General features: G+C 38.3%; 1 protein-coding gene across 2 annotated transcripts in view; it reads left to right on the top strand.

Annotated features, from left to right (window-relative positions):
* The window catches only part of PRKG1 (protein kinase cGMP-dependent 1), a 1340287-nt gene that overhangs the window by 169281 nt on the left and 1150738 nt on the right, over positions 1 to 20268 (top strand). For both annotated transcript variants that reach the window (XM_081557175.1, XM_081557164.1), the window contains exon 2: positions 17011 to 17177. In XM_081557175.1, the coding sequence (XP_081413301.1) occupies positions 17011 to 17177 (167 nt within the window). The remainder of the gene's footprint in view (positions 1 to 17010; positions 17178 to 20268) is intronic.

The raw sequence follows: 20268 nt of genomic DNA on the forward strand, positions 1-20268 counted from the left end.
GTCATCCTCTTAACCTCAGCCATCCTATGTCTTGTGTGAGATTAGTGCAACAACATCTTTTATGAGCTCTCTTTCCCTTCTCCTTCCACTTGCAATTGCTTCAGTTTATTCACTGAAATCCCAAGTGGTCCTTTTCAAATATAAGTCAGACAATGTCATTCACCATCCTTGTTTCACCCTGTGAATAGCTTTCCATTTCACGAGGAATCCAGTTCTCTCCCATGGTCTGCAAGGGCATGTCTTAACCAGGCCTTGGTCCCATCTCCAAATTCATCTCCAGCCATCCTTTCCCTTCATCAAAAGACTCTGCCATTTATAAATTGAGCCTGAAATCATTCTGTTTCTCCTGCTTTGAATTCCCTTCTCTTAGATCTCCTATGGGATGGTTTATGTCATCCTTCAATCTCAAAATAAATATTATATTTTCAGACAGGTCTTCATTTCAAATTCCAAATAGATCTTTTCCTTGATTCTCGATTCAGCATCCATTTTGTAACCCTCCAAATATTTTCTCTATTTTAACTGGTGTTATTTGTTTATTTACCTCTATGTTGTCAGTCTTCTACTACTAGAATGTGAGTTGTGTTTCATTTTCCCATGTATACTCATGCTGTATAGGAAACACACAAGAAATGCTTGCTGATGGAAAGAATGAATGGACGGTGTAAGGGTCAGACTGAACAGACTGCTAGAGCAGCTAGGAGCATATACACCTGGAGCAGGATGGCCTTTTTTTTATCTTGAAAATGCAGTGACTAGTAACATTTATCGGAGAAGGCAATGGCACCCCACTCCAGTACTCTTGCCTGGAAAATCCCATGGACGGAGGAGCCTGGTAGGCTGCACTCCATGGGGTCGCTAAGAGTTGGAAACGACTGAGCGACTTCACTTACACTTTTCACTTTCATGCATTGGAGAAGGAAATGGCACCCCACTCCAGTGTTCTTGCCTGGAGAATCCCAGGGACGGCGGAGCCTGGTGGGCTGCCGTCTATGGGGTCGCACAGAGTCAGACATGACTGAAGCGACTTAGCAGCAGTAACATTTATTAACCATCAAAAGTATATTTACACAGAAGATATACTTACAGGAATTATTCAAATATAAAATCCCAGTTAAGTATGGAATCACTGCTGTTCTGACAAATCAATCACATTTTCAGTGGTATAATTCCTTTAAAAAAAACTCCTTCATCTTCATGACTATGTAAAAGACATACTTTCTATTTTTTTTATTTTATCAATTTTAAAATTGAAGTGAAGTTGACTTACAATATTATGTTAGTTTCTACTGTACAGCAAAGTGGTTCAGTTATACACACATACACACACACACGTAAAACTGATAATACATACATAACAGTGATTGAATTTGCTGTACATCAGAAATTAACATTGTAAATCAACTCTTTAAAATATTTTCCATTATGATTACCATACAATATAGAATACAATTGTCTGTGCTGTACAATAGGACCTTGTTGTTTATCCATTCTCTCTGTAAAAGCTTACATCTGCTAACCCCAAACTCCCACTCTATCCCTTCCCAACCCCCTGCACCTGGGCAACCACCAGTCTGTTCTGTCCATGATTCTGTTTCTTTTCATTGATAGGTTGATTTGTATCATTATAGATCCCACATATAAGTGATGTCATTCAGTATTTCTCTTTCTCTTTCTGACTTACTTCACTTAGTAGAGTTCTCTCTAGTTGCATCCATGTTGCCACAAATGGCATTATTTCACTTTTTAAGGCTGGGTATTATTCCACTGTATATACATACCACATCTTCTTTATCCATTCATCTGTCAACAGATGTTTGGGTGGTTTCTGTGTCTTGGCGATTGTGAATAGTTGGATCAGCCTGGTTTTGAATAAGGATATGGGATGGAAGTTAAGTGTAAGATCAACCAGTTTTCTAACTACCATGAGTAATTCATTTCTGGAAGTTTTTATTGGGAAGGTAAGGTGAGAGAACATGTCCAGAAGAACTGCAAAGATAAAGGCTCAAATGACTTTCTCCTGGGAGCTCTCTGTGTACCTCAAATCTATCCACAAGTAAAGTTAGAGCATCATCATGGATCACCTCCTGCTCTTCATATTTTTTGGTCCTATTGCCAGCTTTCCTCATTCATTCTAGAGGTTGACAAAAATGTGGAAACCATGCAAGGTCTGTATGCAAAATATTTGCCCAACAGTCCCTGCATCTTTTAAAGCACATTCATATTTGTGAGTGAGTTATAACCCAACCACTCCAAGAAGGAGTACCCTGAAATTCTGGCAGCCAAGATTACAGAATTGTTCTGGAAACACAGCCTTCTGTTGGTTCTCTGAATCCTTTTGTCCCATCTCTTTGCCACAGCTTGAAGAGCCGTTGTCTTGGGCTTGATTCTGCCTGGACTGCCTTTGGCATAAATTGTTTAAGCTATTTATCTCTAGTCCCCACTTTTACTCAGTGTCTTACAACCCTGGGGACCAGCTCTCCTCCCTTCTGTGGCCCAGCTCTGACTTCTGGAAACTTGGACTGGCAAAGCTCTTTGAGTTCCCCCTCTGAATGACTTGAAGCATTCAGACAGTGTTAAGGCACGTTCCTGCAAATATGTTGTTTGCAATTCAGGTGCACTTTTGTTATGAACCCCATGTCTTTGGCATTTATTTATTATATTCACCTCCTTGGCTTCATGGCCTGCCTAAACCTCTTTATGGTTTCTCTGTTTCTTTTGTCTTTCTCTTGCTGATGGTTGTGACGTTATTTCACAATGGTTACATTTTAGGACTGATTTTGCAGATTTGTAGGGGTGGTTTACTTCCATAAATATAGCATTCATGTCAGCAGCAACTCCAGGTCACTTTTTACATCACTTTGTGGATAATTATTGTTGTGTTTTAAACCTGTCAATCACTGTTGCTTGTATTTATCTGCAGTGGCTGAATTTGAACCTGGATTTGTTGTGTTGGAAATACAATAAATATTAACTGTTTGTCACTGAAAGGGACAGAGCATTAAAGGGAAGCATGGTACAAGATGACAGATAGTGAATTCAAGTTATAAAATCACATTTATTTATCTTTCTTCTTCCCTTTCTCCCTTTTTTCATACCCTCTCTATCTTCTTCAATAAAAATTTAACATAGCTACCTTATTAGATTAACATATGTGAACCATTATACTAACATTTTATTAAGTTTGTAAATTTTTATATTTTAAATTTCTCTTGTAAAAATATCAATACTTACATAGAAAGCATTTAATGTTTAGATTCTTATATTCAGGCTTCTCAAATATATGTATATTACAGATCATTAGTTACATTAATTACAAATGAGTGACTTTGAAGTTTTCTTGGAATATTGTATTTTTTTATCCTATAAGCATAAAAAGAGCTTCCTTTATTGTTTTGAATTCAAATGCAGACACTCACCTGAAGTAATAGTAAATTTATTTATACTTTTTCCCCTCCATATTTATATATCAAATCCATCTGAGGCAGGGTTTGTAGGAAGGAAAGGAGACAGAGAAAGGGTCTGTGTTCAAGACAGAGAGGAGAGAACAAATGTGTGAACACTGAAATCAGAGTAAGTTGAATTATATTGCTGAATTCATGAGTTGCTTCTGTATGAGAATATATGTGTCTGTAAAAGCCACAAGACATGCTCAAACTTCTATAATGTGAAGAATGAATTAGATCAGAAAGGGAATCTCTCTGAATGAACCATCACAGAATTTTTTAAACTATAGAATTATTGTCAAATGGCCAGAGTTCCCTGCTGATACTGCTTCAGTGGATTTGTTGAGTCTTTGTCCAAGAGAGTTTAAAGATTAAAATGGCCAAAGGGATACGAAAGACAGAGAGAGTGAGAGACAGAGGCAAAGTGACAGAGACACAAAGAGAAAAAAGGCATCAAGAGACACAGAGAGAATATGAAAGGGCGTGTCATGAAGGAAGGTTTGAACAGTGTTTATTTCAGGCTCGCAGTCAGTAGATCTGAGTTCTACTTTAATCTCTTACTTAAACTGAGTCCCTTGGACTGCAAGGGGATCAAATAGGTCAGTCCTAAAGGAAATCAACCCTGAATATTCATTAGAAGACTGATGCTGAAGCTAAGCTCCAATGCTCTGCCCACCTGATGTGAAGAGCCAACTCATTGGAAAAGACCCTGATGCAGGGAAAGTTTGAGGGCAGGAGGAGAAAGGGGCAACAGAAGATGATGGTATCACAGACTTGATGGACGGAGTTGGAGCAAATTCAGAGAGATAGTGATGGACAGGGAAGCCTGACGTGCTGCAGTCCATGGCGTGTCAAAGAGTTGGACACAACTTGGCAACTGACGAACAACAACCATTTGTGACTCTGTTTTCTTATCTGTCAAATAGGAATAGTAGTAACATCTATTCTACCTTCTGCACAGGTTTTTGGCAATCATAGAATGAAATGTTAGTTGTGGAATTGTTTTGAAAGCATGCAATGCTTTCTGAAGGTAAAAGGTCATACTGTCCAAGCATAGCATTTTTACTTTAGCAGTGTTAGTGATAAGTGAGAAGAATATTTGCCTTTGGATTTTATAATTGTGATAGTTTTATTCAATTTGTGAATAAAGTTAAATATTGTGTTCTTAGAAGTCAAGTGATTTAGTAGAGAGTGGCTTGGAAGTCAAATGGGTTTATGTTTAAACCCTGTATCTACCTGTCAATACTCGCTGTGCAACAATGGACAGGTTATATAACTGCTCCGAGCCTTAGCTCTGTGATGACAAACTTATCAAGTCATTGTGAGACTTACATGAGGGGTTGCTTTTCATTGCAGTCCATGGAGTAACTCCTTAATAAATATTAGTTGTAGTAATATTAGTACTACTATTATTATGATGACGTTTGCTGTCTTTATTGGTTAATTTTTTCACTTTGGTTAAGAAGCCTTGAAACTTCAGAGCTTTCACAAGTAGGGGCATGATTGTTTGGTTTTTAAATTTTAATTATTTTTAAAAAATCTCGGTATATACACTGTCTCCCTTCATGCAGAGTCAATATGTAATGTATTGAATGTATTCTGATGTATTATTTCCTGATATCTCAGTTGGTAAAGCATCCGCCTGCAATGCAGGAGACCCCGGTTCTATTCCTGGGTCAGGAAGATCTGCTGAAAGGATATGCTACCCACTCCAGTATTCTTGGGTTCCAGTACAAGTTTACTGGTAAAGAATCTACCTGCAATGTGGGAGACCTGGGTTCAATCCCTGGGTGGGAAGATTCCCCTGCAGAAGGGAAGGGCTATCCACTCCAGTATTCTGGCCTGGAGAATTTCATAGTCCATTGGGTCACAAAGAGTCACACACAACTGAGCCACTTTCACTTTCTTAATGTATTAAAGCCCAATGTAAACAGCTGTTTCGGAGAAGGCAATGGCACCCCACTCCAGTACCTTGCCTGGAAAAATCCCATGGACGGAGGAGCCTGTTAGGCTACAGTCCATGGGGTCGCTAAGAGTCAGACACGACTGAGCGACTTCACTTTCACTTCTCCCTTTCATGCACTGGAGAAGGAAATGGCAACCACTCCAGTATTCTTGCCTGGAGAATCCCAGGGACGACGGAGCCTGGTGAGCTGCCGTCTATGGGGTCGCACAGAGTCGGACACGACTGAAGCGACTTAGCAGCAGTAGCAGCAGCAAACAGCTGTTTGGATAAGAAATTGAACCAAGTTCATCAAAGTAGATGATCTGCCTCCTTACCACCTGTAGGTCACTGTAGCAAGTGCCTAAATTTGGCTCTTATTTTCTGGAAGCAATAACAGAAATAAAGAATGATCCAACTCATAATTTTCAGCCAAGAGGAAGTGTGCATTTGGGGTGTGGGGGGTTGGTAGCAAAACATGTTATTTTCCTGCTGCTGAATTCAGACAAATGTAAGGTAATTTAAAATGTTAGGTAATTTATCTCAGAGATTAAATCTGAGAAGAAACGGAATAAGATAATTTTTCTGAAATGATGTCTTTAATGATCAATTTTAAAATCAAGCCATTGCAGTAATTGAAATGACAGGACATAACACATGGTGATGACGTGAGCTGTTGGGTATCAAAGCACTAGACAGAACATCATGGCTCCCACTCTGTGCCCTGCATGCAGGGTCACCCTGGGTAATGAGGAACTTAATGGATGTTCATAGTGTGACCATGCTGACCTTGTTGTGAGCAAGTAAATGCCAAGAGATCTCAAGCTGTATGTGTGTACTGAAAGATAAGAAAGAAATTGCTTTGAAATGTTGAATTGAAATTGCACATATAAATATATGCCAAATGTTTTCTTCCCCATCATTGCTCTGTTTTTGTTTTGCAGTTTAGATCTCTAACTTCAAAAATAGAGTTAATCATAGAAGATCCAGCCACATGGTTCTTATATTTTGGAATGTAATGTGTGTGGTCTCATTCTCCTGAAATTCTTGTGGTCATTATTCTCATGGAAAGCAGTTTGCAGTTCTTCTGTGAAACCCCACAGTTGTTCTTCAGTGCTATGAAAGAGGAATTATAGAACAGGAGTTTGAGCTGCACTCTTTTGGAGACTGCTCTATTTTGAGTTAGGCTCACTAGTGTGAAGTACCTGTTATATGTCTCTCTGGAGCACTGAATGACTGCAGTAGTTGAAAGGGAGACTTTAATATTGATTTTTTTGGAAGTTGATCAACACCTACAAAGAGCAATACATTTTTTTTTTCTCTAATTAGAACAAGTTTGCTCCATCCGTTAACATCCAACTAGTAATTTCAAGAGCTACTTCCTAGTCAATAAGAATGAGTATCAGTTCAAAAGAATAAGGCTTAAGTGATAAATCAGCAAACAAATATCTTATGGGTCAACCATTTTTTGCCTTGACCCAAATCATTATTTTTCTTTAGAGTTATGATATCTAAATTTCATGTGGATACTGATCTATTTTAGAACTACAAAAAGAAAATAGAAATGGCAACTTGAAATTACTTGGGATGCATGTAATAGACAGAAGATTAATATTGGCCACTTAGGAGCTACATTGCTATCATATATTTTGGCTCAGTGTTTCCAATGTTTTGTATCATATGCTGATTATGGATATGAATGCTGCAAATAGTCTTGATTTCTTCATGACTGTTTTTGTGATAAGACTGGGATAGCTATGGCAGAGTTGCTTGATGTGAAAATTTAGTCTGAAACTTGTTGAAAACTGATTTTCAGTTTTGAGGAAATATCTCAAATGGCCCATAGCTTTTCAGGATTGAATTTTGTCTTTAAAAATGTGAGCTGGTTGATATTTCTTAGCTCTATACCTACAGAGTTCATTCAAGAAAGCTGTTAGGCTAGAAATAGGATTTACTGTTTGGGCAGAATCTCAACAGTTGAGGCGGTGAGAGGACTACTGCATGAGTTTTCTCGCTTCTGGATGATTCATTGAATATTTCACAGTATATAGATGGAGATATCTTGCACAGTGACTCCTGGAATTAGACGCTTTTAAGGCACCCTACAATGACTGTATCTGAGTAAAAGAACTGTGAGTTATGATTGAAGTTTGGACTTCTGAGCTGCCAACTGAAGATACTTTACTGTAGATCAAGGACCTGGAAAGTGCATTTATGCTTCTTCTAACATGTGAACCTAAGACTGACCTATGAGGGCTGAAAAGATTTAGTGAGTGCTTTTTTCAGTCAAAAAGTTGATTATCAGTTCAGTTCAGTTGCTCAGTCATGTCCGACTCTTTGCGACCCCATGAACCGCAGCACGCCAGGCCTCCCTGTCCATCACCAACTCCTGGAGTTTACCCAAACTCACGTCCATTGAGTCAGTGATGCCATCCAACCACCTCATACTCTGTTGTCCCCTTCTCCTCCTGCCCTCAATCTTTCCCAGAATCAGGGTCTTTTCCAATGAGTCAGCTCTTCACATCAGGTGGCCAAGTATTGGAGTTTCAGCTTCAACATCAGTCCTTCCAATGAACACCCAGGACTGATCTCCTTTAGAATGGACTGGTTGGATCTCCTTGCAGTCCAAGGGACTCTCAAGAGTCTTCTCCAACACCGCAGTTCAAAAGCATCAATTCTTCTTCACTCAGCTTTCTTTATAGTACAACTCTCACATCCATACCTGACTACTGGAAAAACCATAGTCTTAACTAGATGGACCTTTGTTGGCAAAGTAATGTCTCTGCTTTTTGCTATGCTGTCTAGGTTGGTCATAACTTTCCTTCCAAGAAGTAAGCATCTTCTAATTTCATGGCTGCAGTCACCATCTGCAATGATTTTGGAGCCCAAAAAATAAAGTAAGCCACTGTTTCCCCATCTATTTGCCATGAAGTGATGGGACCGGATTCCATGATCTTAGTTTTCTGAATGTTGAGCTTTAAGCCAACATTTTCACTGTCCTCTTTCACTTTCATCAAGAGGCTCTTTAGTTGTTCTTCACTTTCTGCCATAAGGGTGGTGTCATCTGCATATCTGAGGTTATTGATATTTCTCCTGGCAATCTTGATTCCAGCTTGTGCTTCTTCCAGCCCAGCATTTATCATGATGCACTCTGCATATAAGTTAAATAAGCAGGGTGATAATATACAGCCTTGATGTACTCCTTTTCCTATTTGGAACAAGTCTGTTGTTCCATGTCCAGTTCTAACTGTTGCTTCCTGACCTGCATACAGGTTTCTCAAGAGGTGGGTCAGGTGGTCTGGTACTCTCATCTCTTTCAGAATTTTCCACAGTTTATTGTGATCCACACAGTCAAAGGCTTTGGCATAGTCAATAAAGCAGAAATAGATGTTTTTCTGGAACTCTGTTGCTTTTTCGATGATCTAGCAGATGTTGGAAATTTGATCTCTGGTTCCTCTGCCTTTTCTAACAGCAGGTTGAACATCTGGGAGTTCACGATTCATGTATTGCTGAAGCCTGGCTTGGAGAATTTTGAGCTAGAGTGTGAGATGTGTGCAATTGTGCGCTAGTTTCAGCATTCCTTGGCATTTCCGTTCTTTGGGATTGAAATGAAAACTGACCTTTTCCAGTCCCGTGGCCACTGCTGAGTTTTCCAAATTTGCTGGCATACTGGGTGCAGGAATTTCACAGCATCAACTTTTAGGATTAGAAATAGCTCAACTGGAATTCCATCACCTCCACTAGCTTTGTTCGTAGTGATGTTTCCTAAGGCCCACTTGACTTCACATTCCAGGATATCTGACTCTAGGTGAGTGATCACACCATCATGACTATCTGGGTCATGAATATCTTTTTTGTACAGTTCTTCTGTATAAAGTTGATTATAGAATCTTTGTAAAATATTTTTAAACTGCTTTTGCCGATTTTTATTCTTAGTAATAATTTTAACTATTTTTTTAAAGTGCCTAGAAGTCTTTATCAAATGAAGGGATTAGATATTGATTTGATTCTCACATTTCTAGCCATGTTTGGGGCATATTTACAGTTGCTTGGTATGTGTTCAGTGGCACTGTGAAGGGAGAGTGCATATATTTTAGACCTTTGGCCATAGCTTGAAAATTGGAGATGAGATCTCATTCTCTTCTTATATGTAAACGTTGCCTGAGAATTAGTGATTTGAAATATAGGTAAGTGTAGGAGTTGTGTGACAGTGCTTCCAGGAGTTTCAATCATAAGAACTCCTTATTATCAGGATGATGAATTATACTTTAAATATCTGTTAATTGATGAAATACATGACAGAAAGCCTCTATGAACTCAATTAGTTCAGTTCAGTTCAGTCGCTCAGTTCTGTCCGACTCTTTGCGACCCCATGAATTGCAGCACACCACGCCTCTCTGTCCATAGCAATTTAGATTAAATTTATCTCTGTTTTTGCAAATAAGTTCATCCACGTAGAGAACAAACAGACAGATACCAAGGTGGGAAGGGGAAGGCAGGATGGATTGGGAGATTGGGATTGACATATATATACTACTATCTGTGAAATAGATCACTAATGAGAATTAACTGTATTGCATAGGGAACTCCACTCAATGCACTGTGGTGACCTAAACTGGAAGGAAACTAAGGGAGTGGGGATATATGTATATGTGTGGCTGATTCACTTTGTTGTACAGCAGAAACTAACATGACATTGTAAAGCAGCTATATTCCAATAAAAAAGCAAATTTATATTATGTATTCCTTATGCCAGATATTGGAGAAGGCAATGGCACCCCACTCCAGTACTCTTGCCTGGAAAATCCCATGGACGGAGGAGCCTGGTAGGCTACAGTCCATGGGGTCACTAAGAGTCGGACAGGACTGAGCGACTTCACTTGCACTTTTCCCTTTCATGCACTGGAGAAGGAAATGGCAACCCACTCCAGTATTCTTGCCTGGAGAATCCCAGGGATGGCGGAGCCTGGTGGGCTGCCGTCTATGGGGTCGCAAAGAGTCGGACGTGACTGAAGCGACTTAGCAGCAGCAGCAGCAGCATGCCAGATATATTACCTGCAAGTCCTACCTCTTCTTATCATCAACTCTTCACTGTATTCCTAAGGCTTTAGAGACATTACTTTGTCTACAAAGGTCTGTCTAGTCAAGGCTATAGTTTTTCCAGTGGTCATGTATGGATGTGAGAGTTGGACTATAAAGAAAGGTGAGCGCAGAAGAATTGATGCTTTTGAACTGTGGTGTTGGAGAAGACTCTTGAGAGTCCCTTGGACTGCAAGGAGATCCAACCAGTCCATCCTAAAGGAAACCAATCCTGAATATTCATTGGAGGGACTGATGCTGAAGCTGAAACTCCAATACTTTGGCCACCTGATGTGAAGAGCTGACTCATTTGAAAAGACCTCGATGCTGGGAAAGATTGTGGGCAGGAGGAGAATGGGACGATGGAGGATGAGATGGTTTGATGGCCTCACCGACTCAATGGACATGGGTTTGAGTGGACTCTGGGAATTGGTGATGGACAGGAAGGCCTGGCGTGCTGCGGTTCATGGGGTCGCAAAGAGTCGGACATGACTCAGCAACTGAACTGAACTGAAGGCTTTAGAATGAAGTAAAACTCTGTATCAGTGCCTTCAAGGCCCTATGAGACCAGATTCCTGCCTGCCTCTGCAATCTTATTCTCCTTTCCCTTTCTTCTAGCTCACTCTGTGCTTCAGCCTCATAGGTCTCCTTGAACATTGATTGGCTAGATCAAGTTCCTTCCAGTCTTTGGACCTTCATATTTGTTTTTCCTTCTACCCAGAATGCTCTTCTCTGTGGGTCCTATTATGCAGTCCTCAGCTTTGAGAAACCTTCCTGACAACTTGTTCTGAAACAACCTTCCACACTATTTGACATAACACTAGTGCTCTATGGATATCGCAAGCCTGCTACATGATACCCACAATGTAGAATATCCTTTCATGTTTAGAAAACTAATGAGGCTCTGTTTATCTATAGTGAATAATGCCATCTCTCTTGTTAGAGAGGTCAGTTATATTTCCCTATGCATACCTCAGATTGCCCACTTTATCTAAAATTGTGTAGAAAGTCAGCTAGCCTTTGTATATATTTGGGAACTTTCTCTGCAGTAGATAAATGGGGAAGTGGGCTTTCTAATTCATTTTCTTAAACTTCGAAAATTTGGAAGACCTGTTGCTAATCCTGGCAAAGGTTATCTGGGGATATTATACCACCTAATGAAATCTTTAAGGAAGGAAAGGATCATAATGTTAGTTTTAGCATTTATAAATGAAGGCACACTAAATTCTTAGGGTGTTAGGAAAAGAATCTATATCTGATGTGTTGGAGCCAACAGACTGGCTCATATAAGAACTGCTTGTTAAATTTTCAGGAATTTTGCAAGCAGGCTGACTTTGCATTAGTAGCTTGAAATTGGCTATGGTGGGAGTATTTATACCATGGAAATTGGCAAACACTACAAACCAGGGCTTTTTTTTTTTTTTTCCTGGAGAGCACGTTTAACAGCACACTCTTATATAAAGCCAATATTTCAGAGGCTGACAATTTGATGATGAGAAATCAATAGGGCCAGCTTGAAATAACTAAGTTACTTTTATGGTTGTTTGGATTGAAAAGTCACAAATTTTGAGTGTGGAAGAAAGAGCGTTTTTTTTTTTTTTTTTTAAAGAAATAGATTATTTGTACACAGAAGCAGACAGGAAGGATTAAAAAAAAAAATCAAGATCTTTGTATTTGCTTCTTTCGCCTTTCAGGTCAGGCTGCTGAATTCTTGCAAAATGTTGTTAAGATGTGTTCTCAGGGTTAAGGCAGATAGTCACCTTCTGGAACTTGCGATAGCAGCTTTCCTCAGCTCCCAGACTGATAACACAGCTCAGCTGATCCCACATGCAGCATCACATGTTAGTTATAATGAGTGTGTTAGACTGCTTCTTCAGGGAAAGAAAAAGATTCCAAGAAGAGTTAGGTGGAGGCTCTGATTGATTATGGTTTATAATGTTGGAGCAAGTGGAGACTAATGAGAGTTGCCCTAAAGTTTCAAGCCTTTGGTGGGAAAGGACTTAAAGGAAAATTACATGAAGAGGCAGGGCTTTGAGCATTGCTCACTGACAAGAACATCTTTGAGATACACCACTCTGTGAAGGCTGCTGCTAAGTCACTTCAGTCGTGTCCGACTCTGTGCGACCCCACAGACGGCAGCCCACTAGGCTCCCCCATCCCTGGGATTCTCCAGGCAAGAACACTGGAGTGGGTTGCCATTTCCTTCTCCAATGACTCTGTGAAGGCAGAGAGGGATTATTTGGGATATTTCAGAGGCAAATGTCATTGGGCAATACCTCTATGAAGGGATAAATGGATAAATGATAAGACATAGGTCCTATATTTCTCGGTTTGTTTTTAAGTACTACAAAGGCAATTGCGAAAGCCTCTAGTTAGTTTCTTCAGGGACTTGAGATTAAATGCTGCTGCTAAGCCGCTTCAGTCGTGTCAGACTCTGCGACCCTATAGACGGCAGCCCACCAGGCTCCCCCGTCCCTGGGGTTCTCCAGGCAAGAACACTGGAGTGGGTTGCCATTTCCTTCTCCAATACACAAAAGTGAAAAGTGAAAGTGAAGTCACTCAGTCGTGTCCGACTCTTAGCAACCCCATGGACTGAAGCCTACCAGGCTCCTCCGTCCATGGGATTTTCCAGGCAAGAATACTGGAGTGGGGTGCCTTTGCCTTCTCCATGAAATTGAATGTTCTCCGTTTAAAATGAAGTTGGGGAAGCAAGCACATCCTGAAATTCCTCTCCTCTCCTCCAATTTGTGATAAGCACTTGGAAAATTTGAATAATTCTAAGGGATTGTGTAAGACTAAGTTGTGTCATCTTTTCTGATGTCTTTATGAAGCAGGTTACTTGTACTGTTTATGAGTAGAAAGAAAGTGACTTTCTTCAGTCATCTTTGGATGTAGCTAATTATTTTCTTGGAAGAGGGCTTTATTTTTAATCTTGAGGCATTTCTAGGGCTTAGATTTTAATGGAGCACTATTATTATTTCCCAAAGGATAAGATACCATCTGTAGCTAAACAAGTTGGGACTCTGGGATTGATAATATCTAGTCTTTAGTCTTTATTATATTAAAAAATATGAACCCATTGATGCCCTTACACTCTGACTCAATGAAAATAAAGGAATTTTTAATAAAGAGAATATTATGCAGTTTGATTAAAATTAATTTCTTAAAGATCAAATAAGTCCTGTTATTTGGAAAAGCAATCCTAGAACAGTAGATCTCAGGAGTCACTATGTATTTGCTATGGGTTCTTGACCTTGAGGTCAGGAATGGTGAAGATAATTAAGAAGGGAGAGCTTATGAAAATCATAGATGGGGACAGAGTTTTGCATCTTATGTTGAATATTCAATGGAAACAACTCTCTGCTTCAGGAGAAATAAGATTTTAGGAAGCCAGAATTAAAAAAAAAAACAACTTTGAAGGAAACATGCAGTTTAATAGTTCTGTAAAAATAAAGAAAATTCTCACAAACAGGACTTTTTAAATAGAGTCTATTCTGAAGCTCTATTCTGGCCATTCATCACCGTCTGTTCATGAAGTGAAAATTCCTGCCATTAGTATTTAGACACAGGCCATGTGAAAGAGAATCTATTGTAAAGAGTAATATCGATTTTACCAATAACAGTCAATCAATATTAAGTATCTAAGTCATTATTGAAATGAGCAGTAGATTTTTATTTTTCCTCATAGCACAGTTGCTTTTCAGAAACTACTTTTGAAATTAAAAAATTTTTTCATATGAAAAGCATGCCCATTCTAGAAAATTTTAGAGAAAAATAGAAAGAAAAAATATAATTCTGTCACCAAAGGCAACCAATGCCATCCTTTTACTTCTTTCCTTTTGATACTGTTCTAAGTCATGACTGCACACTCTGTTACTAGTTCCTGTTACCGCAACTGCAGTTACTACCACCACCTTTTCACCCACCATTTACTGAAAGTAACATTATCTTTTTACCAATCTTCACATATCTTTTCAGTTTTATTGAGAAATAATTGACATATATCGGTATATAAATTTAAAGTGTACAGCATGATGGTTTGATTTACATATATTGGGAAATGACTATCACAGTGTTTAGTTAACATTCATCATTTCATGTAGATAAAATAAAAAATAAAAAAAACATTTCCTTGTGGTGAGAACTCTTAGGATCTACTCTATTAATTTTCCTATGTACCATACGGTGATGTTAACAATAGTCATTATTTTGTACTTTACATCATTAGTTAGTAGTTATTATATGGCTGGAAGCTTGTGCCTCTTGATCACCTTTCTCAGATTCTTCCCCCCCCCACACCACCTCTGGTAACCACAAATCTGATCCCTTTTTCTATATGAGTTTGTTTTCTTTTTTTAAATTAGACTCCACATAAAGTGAGGTCATACACTAGTTGTATTTCTCTGATATATGTCACTTAGAATAATGTCTTCAAGATTCATCTGTGTTTTTAGGAATGTTAGGATTTTCTCATTTTTGTGGCTGAATAATATACCATTGTGTATCTGTATATCTATATCTAGATCCAGATATAGACAGACACACATCATGGCTTCTTTATCCATTCATCTATCGGGATGCTTAGGTTGTTTTCATGTCTTGGCTATTGTGAATAATTTTACTATGAGCATGATAATTCAGATTTCTTTCCTGTTATTGTTTTCACTTCTTTTGGATATATTCACAGAAGTGGAATGACTAGATAATATGGTAGTTCTAGTTTTTAATTTTTTGAGGAATCATTACACTGTTTTTCATGGTAGCAGTAAAAATTTACATTTCCTCCAACATTGTATAAGGGTTCCCTTTTCTCTGCATCCAAACCACCATTTATTATCTCTCTTTTTCCTGTGTGTGATGGCTATTCTAATAGGCATGGAGTGATGTCTGTTGTGGTTTTAATTTGCATTTCCCTAATGACTAGAAATGTTGAGCATCTTTTCATGTCCCTGTTGGTGGCTGGTAATTTTTAAAATACCATTTTACATTTTATAAAATGGAAATTCAGAAAAGTAAGACAACCTGCTCAACTTTTAATACATGACAGGACTAGGATTGGGACCCAAATATATATAACTTGAAAGCCGATTTTTTTGCATTTCATACACACACATACTTTAATATTCTAAACACTATTCTGTATCCTGCTGTTTCACTTAAAAATAGTATAATAATTAATTCCCTGCCATTAACTCTTCATGAAGAGTTTAATTGCCTCAAAACAGTCCATTTTAAGTATATTTTTCATGTTGATAGAGTTTACTTTGTTTTCATTTTGATGTGCACCTTTTTATTAACTCAGAACCAAATCATTGCAAAACATCATGTGTGAAGGCTGGATCAGTTAGACTGAGGTCTAGAGTGGAAGTCAGGCAGAACCGGGGAGCACGGTCGCCATAGTCAGTGTTCACTGAGGCAGGTCGCTTCCCTGAAAGCCACTCGTTAAGCAAATGAAGACAAAGACCGGCTTGTAGCCAGGTGCTTTTCAGATTAAGATGTTTAATATAAAATTCTAGATGTGCTTCTTACCCTCCATGTTGCTAAGGTCTCTGTGTTTGTCTCAACCAGCTTCTGACTTCTCTGACAGTACTCTGTGCAGCTCCTGACACAGTATTTCTCCATTTCCCTTTACTTTGATTTTTATATCCCAGGAAGTTGTTTTGTATTTCTTTTCCCAGAGAATGAAATGATTACCTTCTTTCAAGTTCTGAAAAACTTTCCTGTTAACCACTGAATCCCAATTAGAGAATTTGTAAACATGTTTCCTAGCGACTATCTGTTTAATCCCACGTTTAAGCTATGTTGTGTAAAACAACTTGTTCAATAGAATTTTATCTGCCTGGTTACCTCAATGTAAGCTGCTTGAAGAGATAAATATTCTCTAAAGAAGCATGATGTGTGGATAAAGAACTCTCACATTTATATCAGTTGTTCTGAACAGCTAATTAAATATCAATTCTTTATCATTTTTTAATCCAATATATTTCTTGAGCACTTGTACTATATATATATATATATAACTGGCATTGTTGTAGACACTGGGCATAGAGTAGAGAAAAGAAATAGAAACCATCCCTGCCCTCAGGGAGCATAATATCTAGTGTGTTTTACTGTAATTGTGTGCAGCACAGTACATCCTGATATTGTTTTATAATATGTAAACTTAGTAATAATAGTGTTTCTTCTATACAATTTTGTTGTATTTTGTTCCCATTCATTCTTTACCTGAGTTTCAAGCTTCAATTTAAGATGTTTATCCTTTGGTTTGGCCACAGTCTTTGGGTTTAAAAAAATCCTGAAACAAAATGGAATTCTGTGATTTTGCTTATTTACTGGTCCCATATTCATTTAATGATACTTTACGTAAAGGAAATTTTCTCAGTGTCTTTCCTGCTTCCATGGAATTACTTTGTTCTTGGGCTGGTCAGGAAATTCTTGGATTCCTAACAAGAAAATGTATGCCTGACACTGGCTCTGCCCAAGCTCATAGACTATGAAAGGGCTTGTCAGTTGTGCCAGTAACCCTTTCCTCTCTTACCACAGGTCCAAGGATCTCATAAAGGAGGCCATCCTTGACAATGACTTTATGAAGAACTTGGAGCTGTCGCAGATCCAAGAGATTGTGGATTGTATGTACCCAGTGGAGTACGGCAAAGACAGCTGCATCATCAAAGAAGGAGATGTGGGGTCACTGGTGTATGTCATGGAAGGTATGCTTTGTAACCACGTTCCCCTGACATTCAAATATTCTCTTTTCATCTTATCAGTCTGCACACAGATGGCAGTGCATTACATGAGACAATTCCATTTTTCTTTTTTGTTGTTGTTGAGAAACAGTTTGAAAAGAGGGAGAACACTGCTTAGACATAGAGGTTGATTAATCATTTGAAGTGTTTGTGTTTAGAATTATTAAAATGAAACTCTAGTATTTTTTTCAGACATGGGGAAAGGATAATAACGTGAAAGAAAGCATTGCTATTTATTGCACTGAATAAGACCACACACTGTCAGATCATTGAGCAAACTCAAAGCTTCAATGGAAGCTCAGGTCTATTGCAAGTATTTTTGGTCAGATAATCAAAGTATCTTCAATTCCGCTTTTACCTCCCAGTATATGACTGGCTTTCTGCTATGTTGCTTCTATAAAAAGAGAATGTTTTCAGTGTTTCCTATGTGTCTGATAGAGGTGGATCATAAAGGTTGGATAGTGTATTCGTTTCCTGATTATTAAGAGTGGTAGTTTGTTTCATAAATCTTGCACAAACTAAGATAGAAACTGCTTAAAAAAAGCTGAGGCATGCACTGTATAAGTATGTTTTATGCTTCTGTATATTTTCACATTATAACTTTTTAACTTGAAATTTATAATGGCATGTTTTCCTTTTGGGGGACAAAAAAGCTTGAAATCATGACTGAATCAACTGAGAAGAAAGTGAGTTCAAAGATGTCTATAGTAGAAGACAGTTGGCTTAGAAAAATCACAATTGATTTATTTCGTGGCAGTTAGTGTTTTACCCAAAGCATTCATGCTGGTGTCCTATAGCCGTGAGTTTTATAGGTCATTCAGAAGAGAGGTGTATTTGGGCAAGTCATTTAACTTCTCTGTTTCACCCAGCTTATGAAAAAGGAGATACTCTTTCTTTCTGGCAGTGGTTTTCCACTGGTAATGATTCTGTCACCCAGGGACATTTGGTGATGTTCAGAGACATTTGGTTGTCACAGGTTGGGTAAGGGTGGGCATGAATTAGGCTTCTGTTGTCTAGTAGGTAAAGACCAGGAGTGCTAATCAACAGGGCAGTGAGTGGTCCACAACCAAGCATGCCCTGTCCTTAGTGCCTGTGCTGAGAAATCTTGCTTTCTACCGTCTTTGCAAGACTGTTATGAAGTTAGTATGAGTGAGTTGTGTGGATGTGTAATGTAAAGTGTAAAACATTGTAGAATAACAATCAATATTATTTCTATTAAATACTTGAGAGTATGTAAAAAATGTTCTTTCTACATTCGTCATTCACCTTTTAATTTTTCTTTGGGATTCTTTCTTGACATACTGAAATCAGGCATTTGATATTTATTAATTTCTATCACTTTTTTCTTTATAATTTTCAGCTTTGTGTCAGTGTTACAAAGTTTCTTCCCACGCCAAAAGGATGTAAATGTTCGGTTAGGCTTTCCTCTGACAAAAACAAAGTACGGTAAACAAAAACACAAACTATATACTTGGCAGAGAATTGCAGGGAAAGGAGGTGAAATTATAGGGAAAGGGTGCATGTGGGTAGTGAGCAGGAGCAACGAGAGAAGTGGAAGAAATATATAGAGGCCAAGTGGAGACTATAAATATAGAGGCAAATGTTAAGTACCATTAACATTTAGAAACCAAGTTTAAAGCTTTTCTGAGATGATATTATATCAATAGTTTCATATTATTTGATTATTTGTGTATTTTATTGGTCAGGCACATTTTTTAAGAACACAGCTATTGTATAAACCAGAGTGTACTTTACTTCAGTCATTTTAAATGCTCATTATTGATATTCCAACAAAGGTCCATCTAGTCAAAGCTATGGTTTTTCTAGTCATCATGTATAGATGTGAGAGTTGGAGTATAAAGAAAGCTGAGTGCTGAAGAATTGATACTTTTGAACTGTGGTGTTGGAGAAGACTCTTCAGAGTCCCTTGGACTGCAAGGAGATCCACCTAGTCAATCCTAAAGAAAATCAGTACTGAATATTCACTGGAAGGACTGATGCTGAAGCTGAAACTCCAATACTTTGACCAGCTGATGAGAAGAACCGACTCATTGGAAAAGATCCTGATGCTGGGAAAGATTGAAGGTGGGAGGAGAAGGGAATGACAGAGGATGAGGTGGTTGGATGGCATCAGTGATATGATAAACATGAGCTTGAGTAGGCTTAGGAAGTTGGTGATGGACAGGGAAGCCTGGCATGCTGCAGTCCATGGGTCACCAAGAGTTAGACATGACTGAGCAACTGAACTGAACTGATTGAATTCCATTCTAGAAATGAGTAGTTTGAAAACCTATATGTTCATGTTCAGTTTTCCTTACACATTTTTTCTAAAAAATTCTGTTTGATTCATGCCATTTATGTTTTCTAAGACTAACTTCAACTTTACTAGCTATTTTAGAAGGAGCTTGAAAATTGTACTTAATATTTGTTGAGTTTTTAGAACTCAATGCCCAATATATAGAGCATGCTTTTTTAAACACTGTCTGTGTATACGATTTATTTAATTCTCAAAGTGATCCTGTGAGGTAAGGGCTAGGATTTATTATCCCTTTTTATAGATGTGAAGACTGAGCCCCACCTGGTTTATAGTATAGTTAGGAGGGAACTCAAGTAATCTGGATTCAGAGCTCAAACTCTTAATTATGGGACTCTGTATTGGTGAGAGTTCTCCAGAGAAAAAGAGCCAATGGGATATATGTGTGTGTATATCTAGGTACTGAGAAAGACGTTTATTTTAAGGTATTGACTTCCATGATTGTGGAGACTAGAAAGCCATCTGCTGGCAGAATTCACCTTTCCTCAGGGTAGATCAGTCTTTTTTCCTGATAAGACTTCAACTGACTGGATGAAGTCTTATCAACGTTAAGAAGGTAGTCTGCTTTAACTCAAAGACTACTAATTTAAATGTTAATTCCATCAAAGAAATACCTTCATAGAAATGTCTGGTGTAATATTTGACCAAATATCTGGATATTATGGGCTTGCAAGTTGACCTATAAAATTAATGATCACAGGTCCATTCCTTGTCAGCGTGGCACCTGTACATATCTCCTTA

Source organism: Giraffa tippelskirchi, chromosome 2, assembly GCF_054371585.1.
Source record: "Giraffa tippelskirchi isolate mGirTip1 chromosome 2, T2T-mGirTip1v1.2.pri, whole genome shotgun sequence".
NCBI lineage: Eukaryota > Metazoa > Chordata > Mammalia > Artiodactyla > Giraffidae > Giraffa > Giraffa tippelskirchi.